The sequence below is a fragment of the Etheostoma cragini genome, chromosome 2 (assembly GCF_013103735.1).
Source record: "Etheostoma cragini isolate CJK2018 chromosome 2, CSU_Ecrag_1.0, whole genome shotgun sequence".
Taxonomy (NCBI): domain Eukaryota; kingdom Metazoa; phylum Chordata; class Actinopteri; order Perciformes; family Percidae; genus Etheostoma; species Etheostoma cragini.
Window position 1 is genome coordinate 27,949,807 of NC_048408.1, and position 24,407 is coordinate 27,974,213.

At 42.7% G+C, this 24,407-nt stretch overlaps 2 protein-coding genes across 5 annotated transcripts in view; one reads left to right on the plus strand and one right to left on the minus strand.

The window, feature by feature from the left end:
* trmt1 (tRNA methyltransferase 1) overlaps positions 1-3,678 on the minus strand; it is a 17,873-nt gene extending 14,195 nt beyond the window's left edge. The window contains exons 1-2 of the mRNA XM_034883911.1: positions 3,450-3,678; positions 846-1,236 (exon numbers count right to left, since the gene is read on the minus strand). Coding sequence (XP_034739802.1) covers positions 846-1,222 — 377 coding nt within the window. The 5' untranslated portion in view covers positions 1,223-1,236; positions 3,450-3,678. The remainder of the gene's footprint in view (positions 1-845; positions 1,237-3,449) is intronic.
* Positions 3,679-5,456: 1,778 nt separating this feature from the next.
* Positions 5,457-23,891, plus strand: nacc1b (nucleus accumbens associated 1, BEN and BTB (POZ) domain containing b). 4 transcript variants are annotated; one of them, XM_034901026.1, is made up of 8 exons: positions 5,457-5,619; positions 14,047-14,197; positions 14,832-15,074; positions 15,885-16,106; positions 18,956-19,442; positions 20,660-20,957; positions 21,423-21,520; positions 21,737-23,891. In XM_034901026.1, the coding sequence occupies exons 2-8, from the start codon at positions 14,072-14,074 to the stop codon at positions 22,069-22,071; spliced, it is 1,809 nt and encodes a 602-aa protein (XP_034756917.1). In that variant the 5' UTR covers positions 5,457-5,619; positions 14,047-14,071; the 3' UTR covers positions 22,072-23,891. The 4 variants fall into 4 exon arrangements, with proteins under 4 accessions (XP_034756917.1, XP_034756898.1, XP_034756925.1 ...); XM_034901007.1 differs by lacking the exon at positions 5,457-5,619 and adding an exon at positions 6,486-6,693; XM_034901034.1 differs by lacking the exon at positions 5,457-5,619 and adding an exon at positions 6,486-6,693 and having other exon boundaries at positions 18,959-19,442.
* The last annotated feature ends 516 nt before the right edge of the window (positions 23,892-24,407 follow it).

Sequence of the window (24,407 nt, forward strand, 5' to 3'; positions counted from 1 at the left end):
TGGGCCGAGGCGAGCCGAGGCGGGCCGAGGCGAGCCGAGGCAAGCTGTTACCAGCAGTGGAAAAACGCCATTAGTTTGTTTTGATGCTCACATTGATTTTACATTCATTCAGCGTAGGTGGTGCCAAAAACAGCTTGGGTGCCGTGCCCATGCCTTGTGATGGTAGCAACAAGCCTACATCTAGAGCATTGTACTTGGCAGAGGTATGCACTCTCTGATTTAACAACCTAGCATGGTACTGGAAAGCATATTGCTAAATAAATTGTCTCTAGCTTAAAAATGAAAAGACGCATACACTTTGAACTAGGGCTAGGTGTTATGGAGAAAATCAAATATCACAATATTGTTTGACCAAATACCTCTGTATCGATACCGCAACAATATTGTAGCGTTGACTATTGGTGCATTCACAAAATATACACACAATGAGATTTGATAATTAATTATCAGTAATGTGAATATTAGATATATATTAGAGATGTATATATTGACTAAGTGGGTAAAGGCAAATAATAGAACAGTTTTAACAGTCTGGTAAGTTCAGAAAATGATAATCCTTTACAGTAATGCAGTCTTTAAAACCAGGAAAAGACAATACTTATGCCATATTACGAGATCTAAAATCTAAGACGATATCTAGTCTTGTATCATTATATCCATATAATATTGATATATTGCGCAGCACTACTTCGAACAATACTGTCTATTGAACAATGCCAAATTGTTGACAGACTTAAAGATGTCTCTCCACTGTTATGAATCAATCTAAGGAGACTCATGTCTGCGGTGTAAAGTCATTTTGTTTCGTCTTGGTAAAAGCCAAAAGAGCCAGTGTTTATGCTTACGTCAAATCTCTGTTAAACTCCTGGACTGGGTTGTAAAAGACCTCATTAGCACTGGGGAACAAGATGGCCGCCTTGCCCTCCTTGACTACTGTCTCCCCGGGTAACAGTCCTGCTGGAAGTGGCTTCTCGTTGTCATCCGTTGTGTCCGTGGGTGCCAGGCTCGTGTCTTCTACTGAAGATTCGGCAGTAGTGGGAGGAGGTTTGGTGGTGGGAACCTCTGGGGCAGTTTTTAGGGGCTCCATGAACCTCAGCCCCCTGCTGGGGGCAGCAGCAATGCCTAAGCTCAACTGAAACGTCTGTGTGGCAGAACGGGTGCGGGAAGGATGCAGATGATGGGAGATGATGAGGGGGAAGAGCCGAGCTGTCCGCACCAGCATGAAAGGTACACCGCCTGGAAACAGACAAATGGCACGTCTGTATGAAGGTAAATATGGTGCAAAATGTGAGAGCGCGTAGATGCAATGTGAGAAGTTAAAGAATTTGATTTTAAGATTATTTTTTCAGGGTTATTTCCCCTTTATTAAACAGAGACAGTGGATAGTCATGTGAAAGTGGGAGAGAGAGAAACAGGGGGATGACGTGCAGCAAAGGATTCGAACCCCGAGCTGCTGCAGGACTCAGCCAACATGGGGCGAGCGCACTTACTCAGTGAGCTATAGCCCGCCCCAAAGAATATGATTGTAGAGCTTGTAAAACACTTCAGTCACTTTTCCAGAACAACCCCAACTCAGTGATTACGACCTGTTGAATCTCGTCTCTCTCACATCACACAGCGGCGAGTCAACACTTCCTGCAATGCATTTGTTGCAAAAACAATTTGTACCTGTGGACTTAGTCTGTGGAGCTCTGAGCCAACAGGACGGGGGGTGGGGGGGACAGCAGGGTTTCTATCGCCAGATGAGGACAACTATGTCCGGCTTATTTATGTAGCATGAAAGCTAGCGTCAGCTAACTAGCAGACCACCTGCTTCTAAATACTGTAAATACCTTTTAATTATCTCAACACTCAACAGTCCAACTGAAACAGTGGTGGTGAGCTCCGGGTCCTGCAGACAGACCGACATCAGGGGGGCTCGGCCAGCGTGGAAACATTGGTAGAACCACAGGCCGAAAGGCTTACAAGCTCTCAAATCATGTTCTACAAGTGTTCACGTCACATCTACGCGCGCTTACATTTTGCACAATGTTCACCTTCATACGTCTAAATGCAGTACAATATCCAGAGTTACACTCAAATGTTTCCAGTTGTGAGTACAAATTAAATATATAGTACCAGTCAAACTCTTGGACACACCTTCCCCATTCAAGTGAAAGAGAAAAAAATGCCTCTAAAACCCCTCTGACACTGGAGCTCTGAAATTACTTTTAACGTTTTATATCAAAGATACACAACACAAACAAATAGTTTGATGATAGACCCATATATGAATGGAGCTTGATATTTTACAATTTAAAAGAATAACTTGTCACTGCTGTTGAAAAAAACAAAACAATGTAATGGCAACACTGTCTCTAAGTTAGGACTGTTCAACAAATCTAAATTGCGATTGATCACAAAAATTCTTCATTTACACATTACGTTGTGAAAATCAATTCTTATTCTGTCTTGTGCTCAGAATAGAAAGGAAAAATAATGTAATGTAAGGGAAGGGGACTTTCAAGAAGCTCAACCGTGGTAAAGTTAGTTTTATGCGAAAAATCTATTGTGCAGCATGCCCTTTTGACCTATTCATGTCAAAACACTTTTGGTTAACTCTGCAAACTCTTCTACACACTGCTTGAAGCCTAATTTTTCGAAGAAAAAAAACATTTTGATTTTATGTTAAACGTAACGTTTTGTGGAAAACAATTGGGTAATGTGTAGGAGATAGCGGAGGTCACCAAAACTGTTTTGACATGATAAGATCAAAAAGGCAAGTTGTATAAAATATTTTCTAATGTGTTGATTAGCCAAGGTCCAATATCAAAGCTACTTTACCACGGTCACAGTTCGAGCTGTTTTCACTGTTAATTTAACAGTTTCGCTGTTTTTTATAGGTTCAATACTTGCAACAATGTAAATGTTTACTATTTACCAATGTTTACTACATAAGAAACTTCAGTTATTAACTTAAAATCAAATTTGTACATGATCACTGTTAAATTAGTTTTTTTTCAACCTTTATTTATAAAAGGTAGACCGTTGAGAACAGGCGACCTGGCCAAGAAAAGCATAAACGTGCAGGACCATATACAGTATCCCATTCAATACAATACAGGAATACAGAATACAAAATACATATAGTGCAGATTAATTAGGCATTGCAAAGCCGGTGCAAAGCGAGGTGTAAGTAAGACAAAGGACATGCGCATGTGATATGGAAAGTAATATGGTGAGAACTAAATGTAGCTCTATTTTAGCAGCAGTCAACCCGGGATTAAATGAGACTAGTCTTCCCTGTAGCCTTAGCTTCGTGTCATTCAATACAGCAGTTTGTCGACATGCCAATACAGCGGAGTGAAAATGTGTGTTATAAAAAGGGAAATGATGCCTGATGTTACTTCTTCCTAGCAAAGTTATTAGCTCGCTTGCTAGCTAAGCTAACCCTCGTAAACAGCTTTTACCTGTGACACCTCCCTCGAGGTGGACGCTTCTTCTCTAAATTGTCCGGGAGGGTTAATATCAAGGCGATACAATCTCGCAGTGAGTGGAATCTCCTCGCTGCTGCACATACGGCTTGGTTATGAGTTGCACTCACGTTAGCACACGGAGGCAGCCATGTTTGGAGCGTCTCTACGGAAAGCCGCGAGGCCAGCAAAGTGTTGCGAAGCGCCGCCGCTCCAGCAGTGCGCTGTCAGGGAAACGGAGTAATGCCAGGACAAGAGAGGAGAGAGAGGGTCGCTCTGTCAGCCGCTGCACGCACACTAACCTACTTTCCCCAGCAGTGAACATGGAAGGAGACTGGAAAACACATCAGGAATGCGTTCATGAATAATCTAATGTAATCGCATCGCCTGGGTTTGGTGATGCATTCAGATGAAAAGGCTAAACATAGCCTATGGATTAACCAAAATAAACCAGCCTTATGAAGTGAAGATAAAAACTGCCTAGAGATAAAAAATAAAGTCAATGCAGGTCAGCGCTGAGCGGCTGGCAACAGTAAAGTGAATGTAGGTGGTTTATGGCATAAGTGGGAGGCTGTTTAAGGACAATATGTGTTGCTTTGCTCTTTAACCCTTCTACAAGTGTTGTCATACATGAACTAAGTGTATTAAATAACTGAAAACTGTCCTTATTTGATATGAACTGTATTCTTCAATGTGCAAAATGAAAAAAAAACGTTATTACATGTATAGGTTTTTTAGCTGTAGGTGAATTTTCACTGCAGTGAGCAAGGATCGCAAAAGAACCAAGTTGCATGGGAGCCAGTTTTGTTGTGGAGCCTGCTATCGGGGCCTGTGTGGAAAAGAGCCATAGTCGAAATTTCAGTTGTAATATTCATTCAAACCTAGGGCCAGGTACATTTTCCATCTTTAATGAAAATGGTGCACATTGCAGAGGGCATGTAGGAAAGGGAACATGTGTACAGCTAATGGACATCTCAGTGATCTTAACACCAGTGGTGTAGCCTACCATTTATAGGTCATTGACTTCAAATGTTGAGGTAGGCCTACTTCACTTGAATAGTTTCCTTTTATGCAACATAATACTTGTATTCTACCACATTTAACAGGCAACTATTAGCCTATACTTTCAACTGCCCTGTATTTATTTGACAGCGTTAACTTACACATTTTTATGTTACATACAGAGCATAATACAAAATATGATTTATTGTTACTGATTAAACTCACGAAGCATGTCAAACAATTCATATGAGTTTTACCTTGATCTGCTACATTAATATGATGCTGCTTGACAACAAATAGCAGTAAAGCTAACACAGCTCAACAGCCAATCCTGCCTCCATAATGGATTTGGTATTTCAACATTTTGCTGACATTCTGTACGTCACCTAGGCTTCATAATTAATCCCATGTAAGAGTTTTCCTGAAACAACATTTTAGAGAGTTTGCTGTACCTGAAATAAAATGTGAAGAATCCAAATAGCCTAAAAATAGAGACCTTTTATTAAAACAAACTTTTTTAAGGGTGGTGATGTGGCTGTTGGGGGACTACAACAACTAAAATCCTGGATGCAGCAGCTCTGCTTGTAACTGAGTGTTTGTACAATGTACGGCTACTTTTACCTGACAAAACACCTTTTCACCACTGCCTCCAATGAGTAGGCCTATGCTTAGGCTATGTCTGTGTAATTAATGCATGACCACACTGAAAAACAATTAGGTCACACTTAGTGTCAAATCATACACCATCACACTGTTTTATGTTAGTAGTTTGGACCAATTTCCCACAAAATAGGACCTGGATGACAGTGGGTGAAAAACACAATCTGCCTCTCTACTGTATGCACACACGCCTGAACATCTGGATGGGGGCGCTGTGACAATATAAATGCCCAGAGAGCGTGGCGCTATACATCTGACACAGGAGAATTATAGAGTTAATAGTATTTGGCATGACAGAGAGAGAGAGCGAGGAGCGCAGTGCCGTGCCGTGGCTGAATGCAGTCTCATCCTGTTTAGTATTCACTGTGCGCTGCGCCTTGAGGCCCCGGAGGGCTCACCTGCCCGGAGTCTAGACGCACAGTCACACGCTTTAAGACAACGGGATCGAACCGGCAGCATCCGGCTCTACGGTCCGGTTCCACCACCCAAGGGAGAGGACGGCCCGGTGAGTAGTGAGAGTGGGTGGATTTGTGGGTGGGGCTCAGACAGTCGGGTCGGCTGGGGACGCTTCCTGTCTACCTGCCTGCAGCGGCGCGTGCGGCTCAGACCTGAAATCAGTTACTCCCTCAAGTGTAATCTCATTACTTCTAGTTTTAAGAGTTGTTTTGTTAGGCTTATTTATGGCTATACGCGTTACATTATGAACATAAATACATAATTTCTATCTTCTTGTGGGCTGGATTGAAAATAAAATAGCTCATCTAAAAATTAAAATTGCATAAATACCATTTCGATCCTCATTTAGGCTGGATTCAAAATAAAATAGATCATTTAAAAATGAAAATAAATACCATAAAAAAAAACTTTGTTGTGACTGGGTAAACACAGTGGTAGGCCTTTCTTTAAGTGCACTAATGTCAACTTATCAGCCTTTTCTCATCCAATATCATTAAGTTATTTTACTAGCCTACTTCTTAACCTTTTCTAACCTTTTTCTTTGGTTCATATTGGTACACTGGAAAACCTTTATTTAGGCTGGCTGGCATAAACCAGATAAGTGCATATACTGGTTTGAATTGGGGGGGAAATAATTGTTTTTATGGGGGAATTTTCAAGTCTTGGAATAGGATAGTTATTGAACCTATTGATGGGAAGGAGTCCAATTACTGTAGCCTACATGTGCATTGTTAATTCGTTGCAGCACTGGCAAAAGTAATGAAACGATGCAGAAGCCTCCCCATCTGCCTGTCCGTCTACCTGTCAATGTAGCCCATCGGTAGCTCTGCGATCTGTCTGCAGCCCCTTGGAGAGTCCAAAAATCCCCGCTCTGCTCCTGCGTCCCCCTCCTCGGTAGCTCTGCGCTCTTCTCCCCGCCTGCACGTATGAGTGCGTGCGTGCGTGCTCCCACGCGCGCACGTGTATGTATGTGCATGCATGAATTGTTCGTGCTCAGGCTGCTGGTTCACAGTTTACAGTCACAATGAATGGCTGCCTGAAGCGAGGCGGAGGGAGACACTAGACTGCTTATTCTGCGCTGACCCGACCATTGAAACACTTTCCAGCGGAACACAGCCAAGGGGTGAGTTGAGCATGGTGGGTCACCGAGGACAACGGTTCGGACTCGAGACGGGTCCGTCAGTTATCCGAGCCCCGAATTGTTCGTGTGTGGGGTGGTGCTTTCTTGAATTCGGATGGCTGAATTTGTATAGAGGGGTGGTGTAACGTTATGTTCTGCGGCCGTGTGTTGAAGTGGGGGTTAGGCTATTGTTATTTTATTGTTTTGTTAGGGGATAGGGGTGGTAAAGTTGTGCAAGCTATATGGGGGATGGGCTCATGGGGACAGACCAAACTTTAACCACTTCACAGGCTTCACTCATTCGTCGCCGCGGGCTGTGCCCCCCCCCTTTCCCTTGGTGAGTGACTTGAGTCCTCCGCTCTTCTTTCTCCTGCATTCCTCAACTTTCACTAAAACTATTGCTGCTTGTTTCGGGAGGGGAAGGCATAGTTTCTTCTTTACGTGCTTAATTGAAAAGCAGTTGTGGATTAGTCCAATATCACGATGTCCCGTCGGTAAACGGGTTAAGATTTTACAGCCAACCCTCTACTCCCCTTCCCTCCTCTCTTCTCTCGCCATGCCGGATCCTTCCGTCTGTCTCGCCCACAGTTGCAGTGCATTTGTGTCCCGGGATGACCTGTTGATGTCGGCTATAAAGATGGAGCCCCAGTATCGCCTACCGCTATAAATCCCACTCTCCTCTTCGACAGAAAAAAACGTGAACACATAGCTGTGTTCACATCGGAGTTCAGCTAAGTGAACGGAGCCTGTGCGGCGTATTGAGACAAATCTTGGTGGATATTTAATAAATAATGTATTCGCTGTGATATATCATAAGCGACATTTTGAAGGGGAACAACGCGTGTCTGTCCCGTATCGGTAGCTGCCATTCGGCCGCAGGAGGAGGAGGGAACTCGGTCTAAACGGACATCACACCGCGCTGGCACGGAAAGAGGGGAGACGGGGAGAGCGCTGAACTGCTGAATATTTTATCCCCTCGACTATTTTTGTGACAGCTTTCGTGCACCCGGTTGCTCTGACGATAAACGTGTGCGTGTTGGGAAAGAGTTGAAACCGGGGTTGGCATACAAGGTAAAGAAGGAGAAGATTCATTTTTGTCCCTTTTCCGCCGCTGCCCCCTCACTCCCTCCACTAAACGCACGCACACACCGGCCCGGGCCAGCCGAGGACTCTCAAATCCTACCGGGCATCGAGGCTGGCACACGGCGGGGCACCGAGAGCTCTCTGCCCGCTCTGACTGCCCCTGCTGTCCCGCTGGTGGCGGGCTCTTTTCCAACCCGAGGCGTCTACCGGCGAGACATCGGCTCTGCTAGTCTTTCATGTGAGATTTAATTGATGTATAATTAATGTGGATAAATAAAAAAATCGTTTTTGAAGTTTCAGCTCTAGTCGTGCTCAAGGGAGGCTACACTATAGCCACATTTTGGTGCCTGTTTACCAACGAGTGTCGGCAAATACAGCATTTTCAGCCTTGGATGTCTTTAAACCAAAGGCCACACACGACTGGAATGCATAACATGTGATTTAAAGGCATGTTTATGAATTATATACATAGGTGGAGTGGTTTACTAATGTCAGTGCTAGCCTTAGCTTTAGCTTGCTACTTGCTAACAGGCCACCTTTAACCTCCCTAAAACCAGGAAACTGAATATGATTAGGTTGTGATTGATGTTAAAATCACATGCTTGTGTTAGTCATGACTCAAATAGTTGCTTGAATTGATTATATTCCAGCAAGCTGATCAAGTTACTTTTTGGCATGTGGTTAGTTTGCATAAAGTAAACCAGAGTTGTGCACTGGAGATGAACTTTACAAGTTGGAGAGGACACACACACACAGTTTTGCATAAAGTCAGAGCATATAATGGGGCTCATGGGGCGGCAGGGCAAGGGTCAAGTGGTGTGAATAAACTTCCCTTTATGTTTCCTGGAAGTTGTTGTGACCTCTCTGACCCGTGATGAGGGAAAGGTGGGTGGTAGGTTGTCCTTGGATGACATCTCAATGCTCCACAGCGTGTCAAAATCAAATGAGTCAAGCAGTTCACTTGGCTCAAAGAAAAGGTTTGCTTTTAGGCTTTCAAAATACACAATTTCAAGCAATTTAAAATTGAATCACAAATCCTGGCGCCTTATTGCAAATATCAGCTTAGCCATATCACTTTCTGTTTTGCTACCTTTTTTGTTCTTGCCTTTTCATTGTTGAGGGGAGATTTTCTTCACACAAATGCTTTGTCTCAGCAACTGCCTGCTTATTATTCACATGATTGCACATATCTACACCTGGAAACCACCAAAGGCATCTGCTATTGGTCGCTGAGAAGCTCCACCGGGACACTTTGTCGTTTCCATTTCTCACTCAAGGCCATGAACAGTGCAGATGTTAGGGAGCAGACAGTGCAGATCATGCATTTTTAGTACTCCAGGTCAAATCAATAGCATTTTTTATATTAATCCTGCTGCCCTATCAGCACAATTAGCTGCTTTGTAACCAGTTTCAATGAGACAAAAATCCACATTTACCATTAGGCTCATGATATACTAATTAAAGTAGGAGTAATGAATGTAAACAAATCCTAGATAAGAACCAAAATGCATGGAGAATATATCCCTTTGAGCCATTTCAGTTATTCAACTGAATACATCATTATTACATTAGTGCCATGCATATTGATTTCTTTAAATGGACACAAACTGTCAAAGCACAATAATGTGTCAGTGTTCAATGGCCAATAAGTTATGTCAAAACATTATTGATTTTAACAAAATAAGTAGTATAGAAAACTAACTGTAATTTATACACTTGGTGTTAATGGTGTTTTGATATGATGGCATTGTTATTCAGATTGAATTGTACAAAGTGTTCCCAATCCAATAAGCAGTCTTACATCTTGTGTTTTTGTTTTTTTTGTCCAGAGCATGGCTGCCCAATTAATTAGGCTTAATAATATTGTTATGGCAGTTTATGCAATTAGTAGCCCACTCATAGTAATATTAGCATTCAGGAAATGTTTAAGTATCTTTTTTCCAGCTGATTTGCTCGCTGCAGTTGTTAACACCCAGAGATGATTATAACCAAGGTTGTTTTTTACTTTACTGTGTAGGGAGGGAGTAGTCCAGAGTTTTCAACAATTAGCCTTATCTTTCAAAAATAAAATAAAATGTTCATGTTGAATATATAGAATTGTAATGCTCTGCTCTTTCTCATAGCCCACTGGCCTTTTTAGTATGCATATATCTGTCAAAATTAATGAGTTGCTATAAACTTCAAAATAAATTATGATGATTAATGCTGATGGCCCTTTTTATTCTCAGAGCTGCCCTTATGTAGGCGTTAGACTGGTGCACAGGACTGCTTTAGCCCACCTTTTTTCAACCTTTATTTATCAACTGGGGAAGGTGTGCTGAGCATGCATGCTACAGTACCCTGCTTCACTCCCATTCACACCTGGAAGCTTCATACAACCAATATATTTTGCAAGGAGCCGCTCCACTAAAAGAGTTGAAATTTACTTCAGATGCTCATACACTAAGTCCATAGTGTAAGTTGTTAAAGAGTTGTAATTAATTGTTTTGGTAATCTTACTATACCAAGACCGGCCTTGTCTAAGTTTCCCAGGTGGATTTTTTTACAAAGTGAACTGTACTATGATTTATACTGAAACGAGGTTGTGAAGTAAGTTTTTGAAACTAAAGGCATTTGTTATGATGTTGCATACCTAGTTGTAGTGTTGCCACCTACAGATAGACAAAGGCTAAAGGGAGTGTTGCACTATATTGTCTTTGGATGTTTCGAAATATTACATTTTGATGTGTAGAAATCAACATCTGCACCTCTTCCCCCTCAACCTTGGTTTAAAATGGTGACTCTCGGAATAGCCCATACTGTTTAACAGAATAACAACAAAAGTTAAAACAAAATATTTTATTTAATAATCAAATGTTTTTGTGGCAGAGCTGAAAATTGCTCAATCAAGTCATGCATACTTGGCATGTTAAATGGAAGAAAGAAAAGATGCCAACAAACACTGCTAGTTGCATTAATAAGTTTAGGTTTGCTGTTTTTATCCCCAATCTGGAATATCCAACTCCCTTCTGAGCGTTGCACCCTGAATCCTGGGTCTCTGTGAATTTTCTCCCTGCGCCACCTTTACCAAATTTAATGATCAAATGCTAGTGTACATTTTTCCTCCAAGAGCCTTCCTCAGGAACATCTGGTTGGTCGTTGTTGAAGAACTTAGGGTTTTTAGTGATTTATGATATTTAATGCAGGGATTTAAACTAGTAGCTTTGTTTGTCAAAGATGTAGTTGGTGGAGACATTTTTGTCGCTTTGTCTTCAGGCTATTTCCAGTCTTGGTTTCGTCAGTAGGCTATTTTTGTTGATTTTGATAATATTTAAGAACATATGTGCTCTGAGTGGACTGCATTTTCCAGCTGTGGAGGTTTACCATCTTATTTAAACTTAAATTCAAGTTGGCCTTGGTTGTGGTGCAGACTGTCCTAAGTTCTCTTGTCCTATTCACCAACAGCTATTCAGTAAGGTTTATCTAAATTACCACCCTGTGGTGCACAGCTTGTCAGCAACTGTTTTTGTTCCACTTATGGTAAAGTTTACGCTACACAACATTCAAAGTCGTCAGATCTCTGTACTGTTGGAGTGTAGTCATGTGTCTGTCGTTGGCACACACGTTCACAAAATACCCGGTTCCCTCACGTCTTTACCATTTCACTCTATAGATGCAATAACAACTCTATTCCGCGTGAGATATCTGGAATGCGTCTGCAATGCACCGGCACCACACAAATTGTGCTATGGGGCGGTAAGCCTATTGGCCTTTGAACTGGGGCTTTTATGGGGGAGCTCCAAAGAACTGTTGAGACGTAGGAAATCCGGGTAAAAGTTGTGTAGTGGGAACTAGGTACACTTCGGTATACAGTTTCCTGTGAGGGGGATACATTTTGTGGCTGTAAGCCCTGATCAGACTGACTTTAAGGCATTATTTCCCACTCAGCATTTTTTCGTTGCACACTTTAGTTGTCTGACTTGTAGTACACAATTTTTTGCTGACTAAGCGAACACTACATATCAAGGACTAAATCGGATTCTCCCTTAATGAAGGGGACCATGAGTGTTGTTTTGCAAGCACAATTGTTTGCGTAAACAGTTGGACATGTTGGGGTATTTATCTGTTTATGTCAATTATTAATACATTTTTATGATCGTAATACTGTGGTGCAAAGTGCAAAAATTTGTCAACAATTGGGCCTAATGATGGCACTGTCTTGGAACAGGACTATGTTTTGTTGGATGCCAGTATAATGTGTTGAATTGAATTAGTTGATCAACTGATAATACATTTCCAAATAAAAATATTTATTAAATAGATGTTTAGCCTCTGGCCTAAAGAAATAAATATGAATTTGTAGGCTCCAGCCTCTTCATTATGAGGATTTGCAGTTTTGTTCTACCTCATGTAATTACACTCCAAATCCCTTTGGGGTTTTTAACAGTAATGCAGGCAAAGTAAGTACTTGGCAGTGGACACTTTGGGCTCTTGGAAGTTGCATTGGGCATTGAGTATGCAATCAGTAATAGAATAATGGAGATATTAATTAGTAATGAAAATCATCAGTTGCAGCCTGAGCTGTATAAACAGTTGCTAATTGTTTCTTTTTCTGTAGATCATAATTTTCTGAGAAATCGTTTGACAACTGTTTGTCTTGCTGCTGTATTGAAGGGAGCCATTCAAAATCTCCGTCAAGCCCTCGGATCAGTTGAGACCAAGACATTGAATAACAGTCAACCACACAGTTCTAGAAATTCCCAGAATTTGAAGAGATATACGATCCTGAATGTTTTTCTTATCATCATGCAATTTGCCTTTTTCCATTCAGCTAAGCAGACCACAAGATGTTAGTCTGACGCTGCAGTTCAGCAGGAGTTGAGACAGTGCCTGCATTAATGTTAAGTGTTGGATCAAAGTTTTAAATGCGTTTTTGTTGAACTCTTGCTGCATTAGTCTGCCTTCTCCCCAGCATTTGTGCAGAGAAGTGGAGGTGATGTAGCTAAAACAGCCTGCTGTAAAGGTCACTAGGTCTTGTCTGCAAGTCTTCCTTCCAGTGGAGGAACAAGGCTAATCACTATCATATTGTTTCTTATTAGTGGTTTGTTTTGGGTTGTATCCAGGGTGAGGTAGCTCAACATCTTCCACTCAGAACCAGCTACTGGCTAAATACCTGCGCCTGTCCTCAACTAAATATGTTCTGTTTATGCAGTACCGCTGATGGCGCCATCAATAAAAAAATGTTTTGTACGAAAGCAGAAAATACATGTTATGTACTTCTTTACAAATTAAGTAACTGACTGACTGACTGACATGTGATGTGCATTCATTTTGTAAAATAAATGTCTCATGACATATTATCGCTAGAAGCGTATTATTTAACTTATGCTTTTGTTAAACAAGTAATACTCAATCGCAACGGCAACCGTTTATCATAAAAGAATTGAATCAGGGCCAAAGCAGATCGTCCCGGCCCTACTGTGTATAAATGGTGCATTTATAAACAAAAATAAAGGGACCACGTGAGGGTGGTGCTTCCAGTCTTAAAATAAAAAAAAAGAATCAAAGATGGATTCCTTTTATTTTCTATTAGAAGCACTTTCCTCCTTTTTTGATCAGAGGCTTCTTTGTTGGAGGGTGAAGAAGATGAGTGAAATATATGAGTTATGTAAGAGGCTGTGTTTTGACTGAGGAGCGACGAGAAAATAACAAAGTAGGCCAAAAACCAACCAAACAGTTTATTAACTGTGAATTAGATGTAATGAAATGAGGTTAGAAAAAAGAGAAAGATGGCTTATATAACTGTCACTGGTGGCCTGAAATTCTCTTTCATTTGGAAGTTAGTTTTGAATTAAAGTTGTTTACCAAATACTTATTTCATTAATCATCATACACTTCACTTACCCTGTTTCTATATTTCAAGTCTCTTTCCTCCTCATTTGTCTTTTTTTTACCTTTTGCACATCTCCCAGTCCATCTTACGGTTATTGTTGTCTCATTACTCCTTTATTCTCTGTTCTTTTCCTGTCTTGTTACCTCATTCTGTGCTCTTTTCCTCACCACGTCTCTTTCACTTCATTTACCCATTTCCTTACGCTCCTCCTCACCTTCCCTTCAATCTTCTACATGCCCCCCTCATCCCTTCATCTATTCCTCCCACCCTCCACATATCTCCCTCTTGTCTCGCTTCTTCTGTCCTACATCTCATACATTCCTCTCTACTTCTCTCAACCTTTTCAATGTTGTCAATCCGGGTCATCATTGCTCCAACTTCTGCCTTTCTGTTTCCCGCAGACCCTGTGGTGCTGGGCAGAGCGTTATGGCTCAGACGCTGCAGATGGCGATCCCTAACTTTGGCAACAACATCCTGGAGTGTCTGAACGAACAGCGGCTGCAGGGCCTCTACTGTGATGTCTCCGTGGTCGTCAAGGGACACGCCTTCAAGGTCCAAACCTTTTTTAAACTCTTACCTAATTCAATCTAGTAAAATGTAGAGTAAAGAGTTTGTGAGTGTGTGCAACAACATCTGTTATGATATGATCTGTTAATACTCTAAAATAATTGAATGGTACCTATTGAAGGAATGGCAATATACAGCCAAAATTAAATAAAAAGTTCACATGGGAGCTGCACAGGGATTCTGTTACAGAACTACTCTTACATTTTTTTTGGTGAAAGAACTTTGTATTGTTCATGTTACATGCTAAGTAACAAGATTATAGAGGTCTCAAAAATGTAGCATTAAAAAAGTTAAGAAGTCATGAGTTTTTTTCAAAAGAAATAAAGAAGTGGCATTGGAATCCCCCCCCAAAAAATGCAGAATTGTTGTCTTTTCTTTTTTTGCATGCAATTTCTATGTTAAAACATGTGTGGGAAGAGTGGTGAAAATGGTTTTCATTTCAATTGTTCCTTGTGCTGGAGGATTGGCACAAGCAAATGCAAGCCAATTAATCAGTAAGATATATTTTGGTTGTTTAAATTCACACAGATCAACTATGATATCCACTTTGAGTGGATTTCAATCATAATCAACATATATTTACACCAAAGTCTCTTTTTTCCTGCTGTTTACCCCCCAGGCCCACCGTGCGGTCCTGGCAGCCAGCAGCTCGTACTTCCGGGATCTGTTCAACGCCGGGGGGAAGAGCTCGGTGGTGGAGCTGCCCCCGGCGGTGCAGCCGCAGAGCTTCCAGCAGATCCTGGCCTTCTGCTACACAGGACGCCTCAGCATGAACGTTGGAGACCAGTTCCTGCTCATGTACACCGCTGGCTTCCTCCAGATCCAACAGATCATGGAGAAAGGCACAGAGTTTTTCCTCAAGGTAACCTGCTAATGAAGCATTTCTTAAACAAAGATTTAAGAGTTGAATAATTGCATGTAAATGTGTCTGTAGATACAAGAAACAGTTGAATAATTTGGAAATAATGGTAAAAATGAACCAGGCATGAATAAAATAGCTTTTTTTAATCTGCTGCCACCCATTGCACCTGTTGTGTGTGACATTATGCGTATCATTATGTTGTCATGGGGGTGTCTGTTTTTGTATACACGGTCTTGTGACTCAGGAATAATTGAAACACTGACACTGCAGGTACCTTCTATAGTATCAGATGATCTGATTAGATTTGGAGTGCCTTGCTGCATACATCTACATATTAACAAGGAAAACTGTTTTTTTTTTTTTTTATAAAGTACCTTAACACCGTCAGACACAGAGTCAGTGTAATAGCAGCTATGTGCTTATGTGATGTATGTTATGAAAGATGACTATTTGCTACTGCAGGATGTGTCAAGTTGGTCTTCAAAATGCTGGTTATCACACATGGTGGTGTTTTGTAGAGTCTGTGGCAAGCTACCAAGGAATATTGGAAACTTAATATACTTAATAGTTCGTTCGATGCTACAGACTAATTTGAGTTTATATCCAGTCCTGTTTAGTGGGCAATAATATTTTAAACCTGCATAAACATTAAAGGATGGAATGATGTATATATTTATGAACACACACACACACACACACACACACACACACACACACACACACTTGTGTATGAATGTATATGTATATTTACATAAGTAGCAATATCAATTAAATAAACTTTCATTCTTCGTTATATCACCACACCTCCAGGTCTCATCTCCGAGCTGTGACTCCCAGTGTCTCCACACAGAGGAGACCCCACCCTCCGAGCCTCAGAGCCCCGTCACTCAAACAATGGGGGGTGGCGGAGTCGGCGTTGTTGCCCCGGCCGCGGGGAGGCCCGCCTCTTGTCTGACGCCCCTCCCCCTGGTGTCCAAGGTGAAGACAGAACAGATGGCCTCCACACCTCAGCCCACCCCACAGCCGCAGCAGGTAGGCTGTCACCGATCATCTTAAAACAAGCAAAGTGTTGCATTGATGATGTAATTAACACCATCTAGGCTTTGAATTATGCAAAGTTGTCTGGCCAAATAAAAAACATCATTCGGTATTAACATCATACTTGAAATGACAAAGTAATTACTCATTACAAACAATAACAGAAGTTAAGAAGCATTTCAAAAACATTTTAGCTTTATAGGATTGTTTGATTGCTAACGTTAGCTCTAAACGCCTTTAAGTGACAGCCTTTGTGGTGTTTGATTGCTAACTTGTTGTCAGCAGTGAACAAACTTTGTGAAGTAGGTCTATTTTTACTGTACTGACATTCCAGAAGTCTCTCGTTAGCATCTTGTATGCCACTCGTCGCAAAGTGACGCATGCGGACATGCAAGGGCATGTCTGGAACAGTGTCGCGCAGCGTTCCGAACATTGTGTAATCATAAACACCGGTGTTTAAAAAAAAAAAAAATCATATCATAATGAAAATTTACACCGGTATTCGGTGTGAACCGGTATACCGCCCAGCACTAGGACTTGGCTTGGGAACCTGAGGGCCGCCAGTCCAAGTCCATGCAAGTACTGAGTTTGTACTGGTAGCTGGAGTGATGCCAGTTAGCCTTTTGGGATGCAGAATTGTCCTTAACCAAACTTACAAATGCTCGTGGCGCCATCCTGTTAGGCAGCCCTCTCGCTCTGACATCTCTCCTACATAATGCATGAGTATCTGTCCTGTTTGTGTATGTGGGTCTGTGTGTGTGTGTTAGTGTGTAGACATGTAACTTCCAGGAACTACTTTTACCAGCCTTCAGTGCATATTTTGCATTACATCGCAGTGTCATAGTTATTAACAAACTCTTGACGTTTCAAACCAAATTTCAGGTTGAAACTTGCACACTCACTTATGACAAATCATTGTATTGTTGTTGTATTGTTGTCTGTAAATATGTAGCGCCGTACACGAGCATTTGTTATGACTACATTACTCTTGATCAAAAACTAGTGAGTTGACAACTTTGCTAACAGCCAAACATCAAGCAAGTTCAACAACAACAACATAGTAATATTACTTACTATTCCAACAGCAAGATGGTCAGCTCTGCATCTGTCTTGCAGCCTTTTATATCATGAAGATCCTCTCAACGACTTAAAGCCAGTCCAAGATTTAGTCTTGTCTGGCGGCCCCTTGCTCGGTCACTCTCTGCTGCTTCCTCCGTCAACAACCTCTTCTGTCTCTTTGACTCTGCTGTGATGTCTGTAGAGGCTGGAACTCTGTTCTGTTGCTGGCTCACTTGGCTCCGGTGCTGGCACCGCTTCCATTAAACACCTGAAAACCTCCTCCTAGCTATCCAAACCTCTTACAGTGGGGAGAACAAGTATTTGATACACTGCTGATATTGAAGGTTTTCCTACTTCCAAAGCATCTAGAGGTCTTTTCCTTCAGGTTTCGGGACTGTAGCTGGGCAATAAGACTCTCAGCTCCCTCCAAAGATTTTCTATTGGGTTCAGGTCTGGAGACAGGCTGGGCCACTCCAGGACCTTTAGACGCTTCTTACGGAGCCACTTCTTAGTTGACCTTGCTGTGTGTTTCGGGTCGTTGTCATGCTGGAAGACCCAGCCACGACCCATCTTCAATGCTCTTACTGAGGGAAGGAGGTTGGTGACCAAGATCTCGCGATCTGTGGCCCCATCCATCCTCCCCTCGATACAGTGCAGTCATGCTGTCCTCTTTGCAGAAAAGCATCCCCAAAGAATTATGTTTTCACCTCCATGCTTCACGGTGGGATGGTGTTCTTGGGATTGTACTGATCCTCCTTCTTCCTCCAAACACGGCGAGTGAAGACCAAAAATCTCTATTTTTGACTCATTACACCACATTCATACCTTCTCCCATTCCTCCTCGGGATCATCCAGACATGCGCTGGCTTGAGCAGGGTGACCTTGCATGCGCTGCAGGATTTTAATCCATGACGACGTAGTGTGTTACTAATGGTTCTCTTTGAGACTGTGGTCCCAGCTCTCTTCAGGTCATTGACCAGGTCCTGCCGTGTAGTTGTGGACTGATCCATCACCTTCCTCCTGATCATTGATGCCCCACTAGGTGAGCCCCAGACCGAGGGAGATTGACCGTCATCTTGAACTTCTTCCATTTTCTAATAACTGTGCCAACAGTTGTTGCTTTCTCACCGATCTGCTTGCCTGTTGTCCTGCAGCCCATCCCAGCCTTGTGCAGGTCTACAATTTTATCCATAGTGTCCTTACACAGCTCTCTGGTCTTGGCCATTGTAAAGAGGTTGGAGTTTGTTTGATTAAGTGTGTAGACAGGTGTCTTTAATATGAGTGGAGAACAGGAGGGCTAATGAGTGGAGAACAGGAGGGCTTCTTAAAGATAAACTTAGAGATCTCTGAGAGCCGGAATTCTTACTGGTTGGTAGGTGAATGAATACCTATGTCATGCAATAAAATGCTAATTAATTATTTAAAAATCATACGTGATTTTCTAGATTTTTGTTTTGTTTTAGATTCCGTCTCTCACAGTTGAAGTGTACCTATGATAAAAAAACAGACTTCTACATTCTTTGGAAGTAGGAAAACCTGCAAAATCAGCAATGTATCAAATACTTGTTCTCCCCACTCCACTGTGTGCTAGCAGTGGGAACACCAACACTCCCTAGGTGTAATTTCTTATCATGCTATGTCTGTTTCTGGGCGTCAACCATTATCAAAAAAAGTTGCTGTCTAAATGATATTAATCTCTTGATTTTTACTGTTTGCTTTTGAAATAGCTGTTTATAATTGTTTGGTGTGAAGATGAATAAACTATGTTTCACTCTACCCCCCAGATGGAGGGCTCTCCGTATTCAGTGGTCTGCACCCCCGTGGCCAAGCGGCTGTGGGAGGGGGGAAACCGTGACAGTGGAGGGGGGTCTGGAGGGGGTGGGGGAGGGGGGATGAGGAAGGCTGCACGCTACTCTTCGTCCTCCTCTTCATCCTCCTCCTCCAACAACGCTACCCAGGATACGTCTGGGCGGGGACCTGCAGCCAATGCTGCTGTAATGGGCGGCGGCATGGCCACTTCCATGGGAGGAGCCGGACTCAACAGTAACCATAACAACAACAACAACAACAACAACAACAACAGTAACACCAATGGCGGGACCCCTGAAGGCACAAGCCCGGGCACACTGAGCATGTACACCAGCGACTCGCCGATCAGTTACCATGACGACGAGGAAGAGGACGACGTAGCGGATGAGAGCGCTGAAGAGCAGTACAGACAGATCTGCAACATGTACACCATGTACAGCATGCTGAACGCTGGAGCAGCAGGTAAGCTCCGACCGCAGATTAACACATCGGACTAAGAGTGTGAGTTCATTTCAAGGTTAACGTGTTTCTCATGCAAATCTAAAGTCTTTGTCCTCTGATCTGCAACTCTTGCTATAGACTGTTTAAAAGTTCCATTCCTGTAAAACGTCTCAGGAGCGGAGGATGTTGAGGAGAATGAAAAGTTCACAACGTTGAAATGACTAAAGGTTGTGGCTCACGCCTCAAGCTTATGAATTATTGATAGTTTATTTAATCAAAAAGACGATCACATGGTTGTGTGGTGTTAAATATTCAAAACACTGACAATTATACAAACTAAAATGTATCGAAAATTTACAAGAAATTTTAACAACAATTAAGTTAGAAAGAAGATTTTGCAGCACGACATGTTACATGTTGTTTGGTTCAAAGTTCAAGGGCCAAGGGTCTGGGGGGCTTTTTTAGGTTTAAGGTCCTTTTTTAGGTTTAAGGTTTAAGGATTGATTTTAGATTATGGGAAAAAAAAAAAGACCTTCGCCTGGATCCACAAGTGTCTCCTAAGACCTTAAACTGAATCATCAGAGGGTTCGGTACCCAACTGGATTCATATTCTCTATTTTGGACCCGCCAAAGTAAGAATAAAAAGACTAAATGGTTTCATGCATGAATGGAGGCAAAGAAGCACGCAATGCAAAGTGGAGTGTGATTGCCGCGGTGCTATAATCCTTTCAGAATACACTTTAGGTTTAGAGTGAATTATCTCACTTATATTATGGTTACAATTACAGCACTGAGGTTTTCTTCTATTGAATGTTCATAGAGCAAAAGTGAGCAGGGCTTAGGGTTAGGTCTGTTTTACTGTTGAAACATTTTGCTGAAGCTCACCAACTGCCAAATGTGTGCATTTCGATTTTATGTGCATAGTCTAGCCAATCAAGCGTATTCCCCTAGAACATGATGCAATTAGCGGTTTATTAACTATAATAGTACTTGGAGAATTAGTTAACAATGTGAAAGCCATTATTTAACAACCACAATTTTTTTTAGACTATTTTGTTTAGGCAAAATGTTTTTGTATGGCTGCTTTCCACATTTGAGAAGTTTGGTGTCTTTTCTTTTCCTTGTTTCTATTCTTCAAAGTAAGGCTCTGTATCCACTCTGAACCTCCAGCAGTGGTATAGTAACATTTCAAATGACACCCAGCATTAACTGTACAGTGCATCATCCTCCCTCCTCAGTGGTCGGGGAGCGGGTGGAGGCTCTTCCAGACTTGGCCCCAGACTCAGGCGGCGGGCGGGGGGGCAGAGGGGCGCGGTCCCGCCAGGACCTGGCGTCGCTGCCCGCCGAGCTCATCAGCCAGATCGGGAACCGCTGCCACCCGAAGATGTACGAGGAGGGCGACCCGGCCGAGAAGCTGGAGCTGGTGAGCGGGACCTCCGTGTTTATCTCCCGCGCCCAGCTCATGAACTGCCACGTCAGCGCCGGCACCCGCCACAAAGTGCTGCTCAGACGCCTGCTGGCCGCATTCTTTGACCGGTCAGTGTTCAACACGTTACACATAGCAAACATTTGGTTTATCACATGTAGTACGGTCTGTCTGTGGGTTTGGGGTTAACTAACTAACGAAGGTAGAGCATTGTGTGAGCTGCTTTAAATCATAGAATTCAGGCTGTGAACTAGACTACAATAGAAGTCAATCCACTTTTGGCATTGAATCCAATGTTCTTATCAACCTCCTGAGGTTTGAAAATTTGGATTTTGAACTTTTTTGTGTCTCAGCATGTACCACAGCACGTCTTTTAGTTACCTTCAAACTTCTGTTTTTAAGATTATTTTATGTGGGCACGACCTCTAGCTTACCCGGTAGTCCTTTGCAGTGGCCCGGCCCCTTTGCTGCGCGTTATTACCTGTCACTCTCCCCTCCCTTTCCTGTCTATTAACTGACTATTGAATAAAGAAAAAACAAAACAAAATAATCTCTTTTGTTTTGCCCTTGGTCAGGAGCACTCTTGCTAACAGCTGTGGAACTGGCATCCGCTCTTCAACCAACGACCCAAGTCGTAAACCCCTGGACAACAGAGTGCTGCACGCTGTCAAATGTGAGACACACACACACACACACACACACACAGTTTGCAATACTATGAATACCGTAAATTACATGTCAGTAAGATTTTGGACCTGCCCGCATGCAAAGTTGCCCTTTGTAGCTTTGAAATTAACGTTTATCCTCACCGCCCATTCCTTTTCTTCTTTTGCCTTCGGTGTGGCCCTGGGGTTTCTTTCTTCATCTTTCTCTCTTTTCCGTCCTCTAGTCTACTGCCAGAACTTTGCGCCGAGCTTCAAGGAGAGCGAGATGAATGCCATCGCGGCCGACATGTGCACCAACGCCCGCCGGGTTGTCCGTAAGAGCTGGATCCCCAAGCTCAAACTGCTGATGGCTGACAGCGACGCCTACTCCGCCTTCCTGGCCGACAGTGTAAAGATGGAGGCCGACGCACTGGGGGCAGAGCAAGACTTTGACCCCGCCTCCCTTGAAGCGGTGGCAGCAGCAGCGGCCGCCGCCGCCAACCATAATGAAGCAGGAGGCGGAGCCACGCAAGCAGACACCCTCCATGGGGCGGGAGGAGACGGCAGCACTTTGTTTTGAGTGAGTGAACGAACAGATAGATGAGTGGACAGATTGAGGGAGGGATGGCATTCCTCTGGGGGCAATGAGTAGAGAACGGTGGCCACTGTGGTCCTGATGATGGTTGTGACTCCTCCCCTAGCTGCCATGTGTTTGGGATCTATTTGTTCTTTTACACCTCTATTGGTCAGTTTGTTCTGCTCTCCCTCCTTCGTTTGTCCACCTTTCTGTCTCTCTCGACAGCCCAGAATGCCTCACCTTGGGTTGTTCCTCCTTCCTTTTCTGTTGGAGAGAGGTGGAGAAAAAGAAAGGTAGCAGAGAGAAGAGAAGAGGCCCCCCCCCTCACCTCTTCATTCCTCTGCAACTTTTCAATACCTGATTGTTTCAGCCTTTATTTTTTTTTAAAAGTGTGTACTGTCACTAAGGCCCTTTTCTTACCATAATCAATCATAGACATTCCCTGGGGTTGGGGGAGGGGTAAACCTGTTTGGAGAAAGTAATATTTCCTTCCCCAAACTCCGGAAACACTGTTTTAATATTGAATGTATGTGTGGCAAAGTCAGTGGAGGTTAAGTGCGTTGTATTTCTTTGTTTTTGTTTTGCCTTATTTCGTCTGGACGACCAGATGAAAGCTCCTCTGAGAGCGGGGGATTGATGAGGTCAGGGGTTGATATGAATATTGATATGTATAATGCCATAGTTTATGTTGTCCCCGAACTCCATCTGACCCCACCAACCCTGCTCTTTTCCCCCTTCAGCCTCCACCACTTTCTGACCCTAAAACTTAAAAAAAAGACTATTACGGTTTTACTTTTATTTGTCTAAATTTTCAATTCTTTTTTGTGTGTATTTTTTGCCAAGCCTCCCGAGGGAAAGGAAACTTGTTACTGATTATTGTCAAAGAGTTTGCGCGTGATAAATGCACTGTGTTATTTCCTGCGGTATGAGTACAATCAAACTTAGTTTTTGTCCGTATCAGAAAGAGAAGAGGGGTGGTTTTATTTTTAAAAAAAAAGAAAAGAAAAAATGCAAGCTAAAGTTCAATTTATATCTCTGGTTGTCCTCCAATTTTTTTTAAGTCCTAAGGAAAGTCAAAAAATATCCAAAAGCGTGTGTGCGTGTGCGTGTGCGTGAGAGAGAGAGAGAGAGGATACAGCAGCTATATTCTTTTGTTTTCAGCTAATGTTTAAATCGTTTTCCCTTAGAATATTCGCAGCCATGCCAGTTAGCAGAATCCTTTTTCTCAGGCTCTGCTGCCGGGATGCGTGCTCGCCTGGCACGGACAAAGGTGCTAATTCAGCCATTGGTACATTGCTAGGAATACAGCTCTGTTTGTGTAGGTGTGTGTTTGAATGGCCGCACAGTTTTGTGTGCGTGCTGCAGCAGAGGGAGCGCGGGAGGCCAGACAGTGTGTTTTCACACACGCTTGGTCGATTCATTCACCCATCACCGCAGTGAGCACACACACGCTAATACGCATTTGGCCGCTGTCAGCCGCATCAGCTACAGTACACCAGAGCAGCATGGGAATTACAGCGGAATTACACCGAAGCAGAGCTGCTGTTCGTCACATGTAAGCACTCCCCTTATATTTTGTGCTTAATGAGGACACATTAGATCTGGATGGGAAAGGTAAACTGTCACTGTGCTGGCTGGGAGTTCTGTTTGTTGGTTTGACAGTTAATTTCCTGGCTTTATGTGAGATACTTAAAAAAAAAAAAGAAAGCTGCTAAATAATGGAAATCACCGAAGAACGTAGGCGTAGAGCCAACCCCGAAAGTCATATTGCCGTCATATTCGCCTTTGATACTTGCGTGGCTGAATGGTAGCTTTCAGAAAAAAAAGAATAATACAGATACAGTACAATATTTGCTCTTTAGAAAAATGTACCTTCCTATCAGCTCAACCATGGAGAGGCCTTTTTGCTTTTGTTCAATTTGAGGTTGAATACAGGGGCTCCAGGGGAATGTTGTGATGTAGTGCCACTGATATTTTTGTCCCTTAATACCATTGTTGTGTTTCAAATGGATATTCAAATCCTCTTTACACCAGATTACAGTTTAAGTTTGACCTCAGTTACGGCCTTTAAATCATAAAAAAACAATCCCTGACAATCAACATAAAGGCTTTGTTATGACAGACCTGACACACCTGGCACTGAGGAATCCTAGACGGGCGTAGAATACCATGGAAGCAAAGTAAGGCAGCTCTACATGTGTATACTCTTTATTTTTATTTTTTTTGGCAAAATGAGCTACTTGTAGTCTGGCTATCACCAGACCAAGCCAAGCTCAATAGATTTGAGATCAAGCGTTGGTCTCGGGGAGTCTTTGTGTTTTCTCTGCACAAGAGGCGTG

What these genes read in the sequence shown, in the direction of transcription:
- nacc1b (XM_034901026.1), top strand. Translation starts at nt 14,072, where the DNA reads ATGGCTCAGACGCTGCAGATGGCGATCCCTAACTTTGGCAACAACATC. An exon ending in CCACCCCACAGCCGCAGCAG is followed by an intron (nt 16,107 to 18,955) that starts GTAGGCTGTCAC and finishes TCTACCCCCCAG; the next exon opens with ATGGAGGGCTCTCCGTATTC. An exon ending in GCTGAACGCTGGAGCAGCAG is followed by an intron (nt 19,443 to 20,659) that starts GTAAGCTCCGAC and finishes CTCCCTCCTCAG; the next exon opens with TGGTCGGGGAGCGGGTGGAG.